Source organism: Suncus etruscus, chromosome 18 (assembly GCF_024139225.1).
Source record: "Suncus etruscus isolate mSunEtr1 chromosome 18, mSunEtr1.pri.cur, whole genome shotgun sequence".
NCBI classification, from domain to species: Eukaryota; Metazoa; Chordata; class Mammalia; order Eulipotyphla; family Soricidae; genus Suncus; species Suncus etruscus.
The window spans coordinates 48,092,768-48,105,041 of NC_064865.1; the positions used below are offsets into that span (position 1 = coordinate 48,092,768).

A 12,274-nucleotide genomic window follows, 5' to 3' on the forward strand; every position below is an offset into this window, starting at 1 on the left:
AATTCTCATGCTGCGAAATCACCACCCATGCATATTTCCATCCCTAGGAAGATGGATCTGAAGCAGGTAGGGTTGCCACGAAGAATTAATAAACCAAGCCATTCAGGAGAGAGTCATAGAGTCAGTTTGCTTCTTGTCTTGTGGTCTCCTGGTCTCTCTCTCTCTGAGCACACCAAAACAAAACTGACTCTTTCTTTATTAAACCAATACCTGTTCACTAGGAGGGGAAAGGCTAAGTGATCCTGGTGGGCTTTTACATATCAAAAAGGGCTAGGTTTAAAGGAAAGAGGAAGATGGAGGAATGCCTTTGTTTTGGGTTAATAGCTAGGTGTCATCTTATAGGTGTGGAACTAGCAAATAAGTGAAATGAAATCATTATATCTGTATCCTTTCTTGATTCCATAAATGGGATCCTCATATCCTTTCCCAAAATCATTAGAAACATGCTCATTCTTGTACCATACGCCATTTTGTAATCTGCTCTCCTCTTGTGGTGGGATTCCAGACAGTGGCTTGAATTTTAATTATCTTATTTTGGGTTACATCTAGCAGTGCTCAGGGCTTACTCCTGGCTCTGTATTCAGGGATCACACATGGTGGGATCTGAGCGAACCTTATGGGATGCCGGGGATCTAACCTGGGTTGACCATGTGCAATGCAAATGCCCTCTCCACTGGGCTATTGCTCCACCTTCCTGATCTCAATTTTAGCCTGCATAATAGCATCTGGCAGAAGTCTGTGGGTATTATCATGGGTTCTGCCATGGCCATTTGGAACAGTTCACGGAGCAGTTCAAATGAGGGGAGAGTACGGGTTGTCGTCGGACTTACTAAATTTTTTTTTTATATTTACTAAATTAAGAATGCCTGCACTCTCCAGCCTTCCAGCCAATATCCTCATCAAGTGAGGCAGATTGAAAGGTGAAAAATCCATGTTTAGGATGCCCCATGCTTGATGGGGTGATGCTAAAGGCAGAAAGTGTGTGGCCTTTCTCACTCGGCCACCTCACTCTCCTTCTTTCTGCTTATCCACGACGCTGGCATTTTTCTCTGGACTCCAGAAATAGTGTAGGAATGAGAATCCATTCAATGGTGGCAACAGCCCCAGCTTAGGTGCAGCGTCCGTTCCCCCCCCCCCCCCTTTTTCCATTAAGACCAGGAGAAGTGATTTCTTGAGAGGGTTAATGGAGGCTATTTATACATGCGAGTGTGTTGATTTATCAGGTCCCTTTGGAGGGAAGTACTCCTCGGTCAGCAAAACCAGCTCATCAGCTAATTGAAGCAATTTTATTTGCATAAAGAAAGCATTTGCTGGAAGCGGAGGAGGTTGAGGGCGGAAGTTTAGATTACAAGAGTGCCCAGAGCTCCTATTTGAGGTGTCCGTGCACACAGGGCAATGGGTACCACTGAGTCTGATACTGTAGCCACTGGGTACCCAAATGGTTCCATCTGGGCTATAGAGATGGATGTACTGGATATCCCAAGCCTCATGCTTGGCATTGGGAAGTGGCTGTTCCTGTGACCTCATTCATAACACATCAGTAAACCCCAGCTCTGCTTTCCTGGCTGACTCTTGTCACTTGCATGTGGTCCTTGTTTCAGCCATACTAGTCACACTAGGGAACGTGTGAGAAGTGTGGACAAATGCTTTGACCCCATCATATGTTGTGTTCTGTTTTCTTTATTGGGGTGCTTGAATCATGCCTGGTGGTGCTCAGTGGCTCCTCCCAGCACTGTGCTCATTGTTGACCTACTGTGGCACTTAAGGGATTCTATGTAGTACCAGGAATCAAACTAGGCTCAGTTGCATGCAAGGCAAGTGCTTTAACTCTTATGTAAACTCTGGCCCCATTTTACATTTTTTGTTGTAGTTGTTTTTGGGTCCTGCCCAGCGGTGCTCAGGAGTTACTTCTAGGTCTGTGTTCAGGAGTCACTCCTGGTGCTTGGGGGCCAATTTATGGTGCCAAGGATTGAACTGTGTTAATCACATGCAAGGGAAGTGCTTATCTAACTGTTCTGTCTTGCCAACCCTCCCCCTATTCTGCCATTTTTAAAAAATAAAAATTTTATTTAAGCACCATGATAACAAGTTTGGTCATAATACAGTTGGGCTTACCAGCCTTCTTTTTTTGTTGTTTGTTTTTGGATTGTGCCTGGTGATGCTCAGGAGTTATTCCTGGCTCTACACTCAGGAATCATTCCATGCTCAGGAGGCCATATGGGATACCAAGAGTGAACCTAGGTCAGCTATGTGCAAGGCAAGCATCCTACCTGTTGTGCTATCACACTGGCCCTATCATTCTGATTTTTGATCTCCTCTGTACTGATGTGTCCTTGATAGGAGGTACCATCCCTGAATTTAATTCATCTCAACTTAGTGATGAAGTCATGGGAGCTGTCAGGCTGAAACCTAATGGAGATAAATTTACTCAGGAATCCCCTGCCTGATGCATCCAGCAATGTCCTTGTCTGGATCTAGAGTTTGTATTTAGGAGTCACCTTCCCTCTGCTAGTCAGTTGCTTTTTGCAACAGATCAACTCATACCAGCTCTATGTGGCCAAAGAGAACTGTATGGGACTTAGTTTCATCCTGGCCTGTGCATCACCTTCTCCCTCCTCTCCAGTCTCTGAGCTGCCTTCTTCTGCCTGCTTGGCATCAAGCAGAGATGCAGCAGCTTCCTAGAGTTTGTGCTGGTGCAGAAAGAAGCTTCTGCCGTGGACAATCCTCAGGTCCCCTTTGTCTATCCATGATGGTGATTAGCATCCATCCCTTTCTTTAACTGAATGTACCTATCCTCACTGCAGACTCTCTTAGCTTTTCCCTCATGCCCTTTTCTGTCCCAGGATCCCATCCAAGAGGCAACATTCCATTTAGTCATCATTCTCCGTAGACTCCTCTTGGCCTTGGTTCTCAGGCTTGCATGGTTTTTGCTGACCTTGACAGTTAGAGGAAGACCAGTCAGGTGGATGCGTGCTCCTGTGGCAGGGATTTGTCTGAGGTATTTTTCCTCTTAGAGTTAGAATAAGGTGATGAGTAGTAGGAGGCCTTTTCATGATAGTGATCAAGGGAACACGATGTGGTTTAAATTCTAATTCTAGAGTGAGGATTGAGCCTCTTGTGGTGTTGATCAGTGTTTTTACTCCTGGCTCTGTACTAAGGCATCACTTTTGTGGATGATTGGGTGGCCATATATGGTGCCAGAACAAATCCAATTTGTTCGTAAGCAAGACAAGCACTTTAACCCATGTAATATCTCTCTAGCCTTTCCAATTTGTGTTTTTTATTTTTGGGGTGGCCACACTCAGCAGTGCTCAGGATTTAATCTTGGTTCTGTTCTTAGGGATAACTCCTGGTGGTGCTTGTGGGACCGAATGATGCTCGATATTTTCTCTTACTAACACTACTGTGGTACTTTCTCTCTCTCTCTTTCTCTCTCTCTCTTTCTCTTCTCTCTCTCTTCTCTCTGTTCTCTCTGTTCTCTCTCTCCCCTCTCTCTCCTCTCTCTCTTCTCTCTCCTCTCTCTCTTCTCTCTCCTCTCTCTCTTCTCTCTCCTCTCTCTCTCTCTCTCTCTCTCTCTCTCTCTCACACACACACACACACACACACACACACACACACACACACACACACACACACACACACACACACACACACACACTGGTGGTGCTCAGGGCTTACTCCTGGCTCTGAACTCACGAATTATTCCTGGTACTGCTGGAGACCATATGGGATCAGGGATTGAACCTGGATTGGTCACGTACAAGTCAAGCGCCTTACCCCACTGTATCATCACTTTGGTTCCTCGCCTCTCATACTTACTATTGCTGTGAGGAATAATGAATTTCCTCTAGGATGCTTTAGACTGGCAGTTGTGGGGAGGAGATTTGCAATCAGGGGCTTTGTAATGAGAAGACTATGATTAGGACCCAAGTACACTCTGCCTGATTGGGGAAAGGGGAAGTAAGAGGCTACAGGACAGGCTCTAGAAGTGTGGTAGGGGAATGTTTAAATTGAAGTTGGTAGTTGGAACCATCTCTCTGTGCAAGAGGATGCTGTCCCTCCTGAAGCGTTGGTGTCAGCTGCTTGATTGCAGAGTCCTGAAGGGTCAGCTCTGTGTAAGAAACCTGAGAAGTTTCTATGAAAGTGGGGACTTTTCTCTATTATCCTGCTAATATCCTGCTATTGAGCAGCATAGAGAAGACTCTGCCTTTGCTTTTTGCTCAGGGCTATGAAGAAATGCCTGGTTGATTTGAAAGAACTCCCCCGCAGGGGAAGTCCGCTCCAGGCTCAGGATATGCGCGTACCCAAAGAGACTCGAAGACCAGACTTGCTGTAATAACACGAGGGATTTTAATATCTCAGCATGCTGGAGACCGAATCTCATAACTCAGGACCGAGTAGAGAAGATTCGGCCCCCCTTTAGCATTCAGCAAAGCTTTTATAGGGTAAAAAGTCTATACATATCATGGGAACACACCTGCCAGGAAGGAGGCATTTCTCCTTATCTCCCGCCACAAAAGAAGTTATGCGTCAGAGCCCAGGAAAGAGGCATTTTGTTTTCCCTGTGTAACAGATGGGGCAGTGTTTGCCCCTGGGGTCATGTGCGTATCTTTGTCCTTCCCCTGACGGCATATGTCTAATTTAAAATGAGGGTCTTCCGCGAATTGTGGTGGTTAGTTCAAAGGAAGGGGAGTTAGGGAGTGGGGGAGTGGGAAGGTTCCCAGGGAAAGGAAGGGGAGCTAGGGAGTGGGGGAGTGGAAAGGTTCCCAGGGAAAGGAAGGGGAGCCAGGGAGTGGGGGAGTGGAGGAAAGGGAAAAGTGGAAAGGTTCCCAGTGAGCTTGAATGAAGTGTAAATTAAGGCACTTTAAGGAATTAGCTTAGTTGGGATCTTTCTTAAGGCACTTAATTAAAGTGTAAATTAGGGAAGTTAGAGTGCTTAGCCGGGAGCTTTCTTTAGGAACTTAGAGAAGCTTAGGGCTTGGCTTAATTCTCTTAGGAAGTGCAAGTTAGGGAGGGTGCCTAGTTTTTTCTTCTGTTTGCTATTTTCCAGTTCTTACTTATATTTATTATTTTCTTCACACCTTTTCATCCCCCACTTTTTTTTTTTGCACATAGCTCTAATCTTAGAGCATCCCTTCATTCTGCTGATATTGCTGTTTGAGAACCATTACATGGACTGTATTTATTCTTTGTTTCACAAAACTAACTAACTTATTTAAAATGCAGGGACCGAAAGTAAGCAGGAAGAATAGGATTATTAGGGGTTCTGTTAGAGTGGAGATAAGAGTTGTAAACCAAGGGGATCTGTTAAACCATCCCTCAAACCAGCCCTGATGAGAATCCCTTTCCAGTCTGCGTTTGTCTAATCTTTTTCTTAACTTTGCCATGGAGTCTCTGACGACTCCGGAGTGGTCTGCATAAAAACAACATTCTTCCTTCAAGGCTGCACACATTCCTCCTTCTTTTAAAAACAAGATATCCAGACCCCTTCTATTCTGGAGGACTACCTCTGATAGGGATGTGAGAGACTCTTCGAGCTTAGTGATGGATTGCTCTATTATTTCTAAGTCTGCATCCATCGCAGCACGCAGTTCAGTATAGTAGTGGGGCATTTGGTCCAGCGAGCTCTTTTGTCAAACTCATTCACAAAAGACTCGCTATCATGGTACAAGAGTCTAGGGACTAGCTGGACTAAAATACAGTAATCCTGGAGATTGTTGAACACGCTGGTGGAGATGCATGGGGTGAGTCCCGTGTTACAGGCCCAAACCGTGTCTGGAGGGGGAACGAGGTATCGCCCCCGTGTAAAGGATGATTGTAGGGTTGAGCTGCAGAGGTGCTTTCTATCAGGGGGAACGGTACCTAAACAGAGGCCCTGCCCAGACACGGCAGCTAAGGTTAGCTTTCTGCTCCCTCCCCAGGCACATACAGAGGAACTTTCGCTTTCGTTAAAGGTTCTATTTTGGGCAATTCCTTCATAGTAGGGGGGGCTTGAGGCGTAACAGAGCCAGCAAGATTGGGTGATATCAGAATTGGTTCGGTTGAGTACCAAGAAGGCTCCTTCTATTAAGTTTAAAAGGCGGTTTTCCATCCCTGGGGGGGCAGGGGCGTCTTTAGATTCATGAGTCTGGGTTGTTGGGTCCGAGTTTAGGGGCTGTGAGGAAGCAGGAGTAACAGGGACTAGTGTTGGCCTAGGCTTGGGTAAAGGCTGGGTGTCCGTTAGGACGGGGTTGGGCCCTATTGGCTGAGAGGGAGGATTTTGAATTTTCAGTCTGAGTTTGAATGTGAACCCCGGATCGGTTCCAGAAACGTAAAATCTCAGGCCCCACTGTTTTCCTTTTATCCAGCCGCCTTTTTCCTCCCTCCCTTTCTGCGTGAAAGTGATGTTTAGGGTGTCACCTTTACTACCTCTAACTACTGTAATGAGGTCCCAGCTGGAAGAGGGGTTCCAATAGGCAGTGCCAGAGGTTTCACATCCCCATGCTTTACAAAAGAAACTTTCTATCCCCCCACATCGGCGACCTTCCCTCTTAGACTGTTTTTCCCTGGGGCAAACATAGAACGATGCCTGCCGTAACTTTCTCTGCTTTGCCAAGGAACTGCACCCTGGCAGGTCGGCTACGTACTGGCCCCTAGTGTACACTCCCTGTGAGAGGGCTCGTTTCTGAAAGACGACTTTTTCCTGGGGAACCGTTTCAGGTGACTCTTCCGGGATGTCCCATGCCTCTACACCAGCAATGAGGGCGCAAACCTCGGGGCGCAGTGGTGGCCACCAAGTATACGGGGGGGCCACCTTGGAAATGCTCCACACAGTGTCTCCAGCCTGGGAAATGACTTCCCAGGTCAGTGTCATAGGAGCGTGGGGGTTACCGCTCTGGGCAGAGGCGACGGCGCAGGCGAAGTTTAAGAGGATTATCAGTTGCTTCCACTTTCCATTCATCCTTAAGCTTTTCAGCAGGAGCTTTCTTTGTGTGTGACGCGTGGATCCAGGCAGCAATTCCGTCTACTTTCACAGCTGTTGGGGTGGTTAACAGTACTAAGTAGGGTCCCTTCCACCTGGGCTCGAGGGTTCCCACTTGATGACGTCTAACAAGGACCAGATCACCGACTTGGATCCCGTGTGGCACCGCAGGAGTCCCAGGTGAATAGGCTTCTTTAATCTGGTCCCAGATCTGGGTGCGGACAGCCTCTAGAGCCTTAAGGTGGATAAACAAAGCAGAGGGTGAGTGGGAATCTAAGGCGGGGTCTAATACTCCGTCTGGTCTGGTCAAGGGGGGAGGTCCCCCAAAAAGGATCTCATAGGGAGTGAGCCCGAAACGTCCGGGTGTGTTTCGGGCTCTGAGGAGCGCAAAGGGAAGGAGGCCCAACCAGTCCTTCCCGCCGGTCTCAATAGCCAATTTAGTGAGGGTCTCTTTTAGAGTTCTATTCATTCTCTCTACCTGCCCTGAACTCTGGGGTCTATAAGCGCAATGCAATTTCCAATTGGTCCCCAGCTGTTTGGCCAGTTCCTGACTTACCTGGGCGACAAACGCGGGCCCGTTGTCGGAGCCGATTACCTTGGGTATCCCGAACCGGGGCAAAATTTCTTCCAGAATTTTTTTCGTGACCACCTGGGCAGTTTCAGACTTTGTGGGGAAAGCTTCAACCCATCCGGAGAAGGTGTCTATGAAGACTAGAAGATATTTATTGCCATACCTACCAGGAACGATTTCTGTGAAATCTACTTCCCAGAAGACTCCTGGTCTGTCTCCCCGCAGCCGTTTTCCTGGTTCTACGAGCGGGTGGTGGGCATTTGTTAGAACACAGGCTTTACAGGACTGGGTTACTTGTTCTGTTATAGTTCGTAGTCGGAGTACGTGATAATTGGAGGCTTTTACTAGTTCGCACAATTTCTTTTTTCCTAAATGTGTTAGGTGATGGATACTCTTTACATAGTATTCACCTTCTTTATGAGGCAAAATGATTTTGTTGTCTTTAGTTTTTGCGATCCCATGGCAGTCAAATCCGCTGGATAATCCTTTTTCCTTTAGGCGTTCAATTTCCTCACAGTCTATTGGTGTGTAGTTTAGACTGAAATTATCTTCTTTTGGTTGGGGTTTCTTTCGTTGCTCACATAAGGCACAGGAGACAGTTCCTTGTGCGGCTTTCTTAGCAGTGTGATCTGCCATTCTGTTCCCTGCTGCCACGGGGTCCATTCCTTTTTGATGTCCAGGACAATGAATAATAGCTACCTTTTTCGGCAGGTGTATGGCTTCCAAGAGAGCAAGGATTTCTTCCTTGTTCTTAATTTCCTTTCCTGCAGCCGTGAGGAGTCCTTTTTGTTTGTAGATTGCGCTGTGAATGTGAGCGGTGGAAAACGCGTATCTGCTGTCGGTGTAGATGTTAATAACTTTTCCTTCTGCCAGCTCAAGGGCTTTTGTCAAAGCTTGTAATTCAGCTTTTTGTGCCGAAGTCCCCTCAGGAAGGCTGCTGGCCCATATTACTTGCTTCCCATCCACTATGGCTGCTCCGGCTTTTCTTTTTCCATCCATGATGAAGCTACTACCATTTGTGTACCAATTCGGCGCCCCATGCCAGGGCAGATCTGTCAGGTCTCTCCGGGTTCCAGTTTCCTCAGCTAAAATGTCTGTGCATGAGTGTACCGGCTGGGATCCGTCTGTCTCCGGGAGCAGGGAGGCGGGGTTAAGAATAGCAGGCGGTCCGAACGTTATACGGTCGTTTAGCAAGAGACTTTGGTAGTGAGTTATTCGGGCGTTGGTCAACCAACGGTCAGGAGGCTGCCTGACTATACTTTCTAATGCATGGGGAGCGACTATAACTACATGCTGGCCCAGAGTAAGTTTGTCAGCGTCTTTTACCAGGAGAGCCACCGCTGCGATTACCCTCAGACATGACGGCCAGCCGCTTGCCACTGGGTCGAGTTTTTTTGACAAGTAGGCTACTGGTCTTTTCCAAGGTCCCAGGGCTTGGGTTAGCACTCCCCGAGCCACTCCCGCACGTTCGTCCACATACAGGGTAAAAGGTTTGGTTAGATCCGGCAGGGCCAGGGCTGGTGCTGTGAGTAGAGCAGTTTTAATTTTTTCAAAGGCTTCTTGACACTCCTGTGTCCAAGCAAAGGGAGCTTGATCCCGTGTAAGTGGATACAGGGGAGCGGCTAGGGAGGCAAACCCAGGTATCCAAAGTCTACAGAAACCGGCTGTCCCCAGAAATTCCCGTACCTGCCGTGGAGTCTTGGGGACAGGAATGGTAACTACTGTCTTTTTCCTGGCTTCTGTGAGCCACCTCTTGCCGTCTTTCAGGACATACCCCAGGTATGTTACTTCGTTGCGGCACAACTGAGCTTTCTTGGCCGACACCCGGTACCCTAACTCACCCAATTCTTTTAGGAGTTCTCTGGTTCCTTCTTCACACGCTTCCTTGGTGGATGCTGCCAGCAGGAGGTCATCAACATACTGAAGAAGGGAGACTTGGGGGTTCCGAGCCCTGAAGGGGGCCAGGTCCCTATGGAGTGCCTCGTCGAATAGTGTGGGGGAGTTTTTAAAACCCTGGGGCAATCTAGTCCATGTCAGTTGTTCAGTGTGTCCCCCTTCCGGATCTCTCCACTCAAAAGCAAACATCAGTTGGCTGCTGGGGTGTAATTGGAGACAGAAAAAAGCGTCTTTTAAATCTAGCACTGTGTACCAAACCCGCTCCGGTGGGAGGGAACTCAGTAGATTGTAAGGGTTAGGCACAGTGGGATGCAAATCCTGGGCCCTTTTATTAACCTCCCTTAAGTCTTGTACTGGTCGGTAGTCCCCAGTGCCAGGTTTCTTCACCGGCAGCAAAGGCGTGTTCCAGGGAGATCGGCAGGGTACTAGAACTCCTTGCTGTATCAGCCTCTGGATGTGGGGACGGATGCCTTCCTTTGCTTCTTTACTCATGGGATATTGTCTCACCGAGATAGGTGAGGCATGCGCCTTCAGCTCTACCACTATCGGGGGTACTTGTTTAGCCTTGCCAATTCCTGCCTGTTCAGCCCAGACCTCAGGGAATTGGGTAAGCCATTCTGAAGCAACTACTTCTCCAGGCTTTGTTTCATGGAGGCGGTATTCCTCCTCAAGTCCGACTACCAGACAAGTCACAGGAGCTTCCCCCAAAGTTACTTCAGGTCCCTCAGGGGTAAACTGAATTTGTGCCTTTAATTTGGTCAGCAAATCTCTTCCCAGGAGGGGCGCAGGGCACTCAGGGATGACCAGGAAGGAGTGAGTTACTCGGCCCCTCCCAACGTCCAATTTTCTTTTTGTAGTCCAATGGTAGAATTTGCTGCCCGTGGCCCCCACAACCATGGTTTCTTTTGTTCCTAATTTTCCTAGGGGCCTGGTCAATACCGAATGTTCAGCTCCCGTGTTCACCAGGAAGTTGATGGGAGTCCCCTCTACTGGAAGCATTACCCTGGGCTCGGGGAGGGGGACCGAGCCCCGTCCCCCCTAATCATCGAGAGCCAGGACCTTGTTCCTCCTGAGTTGCTTTTTCGGGCACTCCCTTGCCCAGTGTCCTTTTTCTTTACAATGGGCACACTGATCTTTTTCGAGTGGACGGTCAAGTCCTTTTTCTTTACAATGGGCACACTGATCTCTATCGAATGGACGATCTTGTCCTCTCGGGGTTCTTCTTGCCCTGTCGCCCAGGTGCCCTGTCTGCCTGCTTCTTTCTCTTTCCTTTTTCTCCTCCTCTGTTTCTCTCTTGTGGAACACTTTCTCTGCCTCCTTCACTAAGTCTCGCAACGAATAATTTTGAAGTCCCTCTAGCCTCTGTAGCTTACATTTTATATCTGTGGCTGACTGCCCAATAAAGGCCATTGCTATGGCCGCCTGTTGTCCCTCTGAAGCTGGATCAAAAGGAGTGTACCTCCTATAAGCTTCCATTAGGCGTTCCAGGAAAACCGAGGGCGGTTCAACTGGACCTTGGACAACCTCTCTTACCTTAGCCAGATTCGTGGGGCGTCTTGCAGCCCCTCTTAGACCAGCAATGAGAGCCCGGCGGTAGACGGTGAGGCGCTCCCTACCTTCTGCGGTATTGAAGTCCCAGGTTGGCCTGGTCAGTGGAAACCCTTCATCTATGAGGTTAGGGAGATTAGTGGGAGTCCCATCGGCCCCCGGGACGTTTTTCCTGGCTTCTAGGAGGACTCTTTCTCTTTCCTCTGTCGTGAAGAGGACCTGGAGCAGTTGTTGACAGTCGTCCCAGGTGGGCTGATGCGAAAACATGAGAGACTCGAGGAGTCCCGTCAGGGCAGAGGGATTATCTGAAAAGGTGGGGTGCATAGTCTTCCAATTATATAGATCTGCCGAGGAAAAAGGCCAGTACTGTAAAGGGGGAAGCTGGTCATCTCCTGGCGGGGGCCCCATTGCCCGAAGGGGGAGGGCAAGAGACCGTGACTCGGAGGGGCGAACAGTTTCTGGACTGCGGCCCTTCCGGCTCCGGGTTCCCCCTGCTGGTCCCGGTTCGCGTGGACCGGCCGCCGGGGGTTGCCCCACAGCGACGTGTGGCACGTTAGGTTGTGCCGGCTGGGGAGAGGATTGAGGTTGGGAGTACGGAGGGGGGGAGAAGTCAAGAAGAAGATCATTGTCTATCTCAGGGTAGAGGGGCGGGGGAGCTGAAGGTCGGGGGGGAACAGGCAAGTTGGGCTCGGGGTCTGAGGCTACTGCCATTATAGTGGAAGTTGGCTCAGGGCGGCCAAATATCCAGGGCTTGACCCACACTGGTGGATTCTGGACGAGGTCCTGCCAGACGAGAATGTAGGGTATTTGGTCCGGGTGTCCCCCTTCAGACTGAAAAATGACCTTTCTTACTGCGGAAATAAGAGAGAGGTTAAAGACACCTTCTGGCGGCCAGCCGACTCCAAAGGTTGGCCATTCAGAGGTGCAGAAGGTCTGCCAGGGGCCCTTCCGTACCCCGACAGACAGATTGTGAGCCCTAGCTTTTACGTCAGTCCAGTGGTTAAGGGTTAGAGTCAAAGGAGTCGTCACGGTCTGTCCCATCTTAGTCCTAATTTCAAGGAAAACTGACACAGAAGTTACAATCAAGAGACAAATGACCCAGAACAAGCGCCGTTCCCGCGTTGCCCAAAGGCACTTCAAAGAGTCGGATGGCAGGGGCCTCCGCCGCCAGCCTAGTTCAATGAGGAAGCTATTCTCCTCGCGACTCTCCAGACCAGGGGGGTACACCAGGCGTCCCTGGTCGTCCCCGCTTCCTCCCGGGACGTCTCCCAGGGTGATCGGACGGTGGACACCCGGAC

General features: G+C 49.1%; 1 protein-coding gene across 1 annotated transcript; it reads right to left on the reverse strand.

Annotated features, from left to right (window-relative positions):
* Positions 1-6,866: 6,866 nt before the first annotated feature.
* Positions 6,867-12,017, reverse strand: LOC125995834 (uncharacterized). The gene is given in 1 exon segment (XM_049764808.1): positions 6,867-12,017. A coding segment is annotated over 1 exon segment (5,151 nt).
* Between the last annotated feature and the right edge of the window lie 257 nt (positions 12,018-12,274).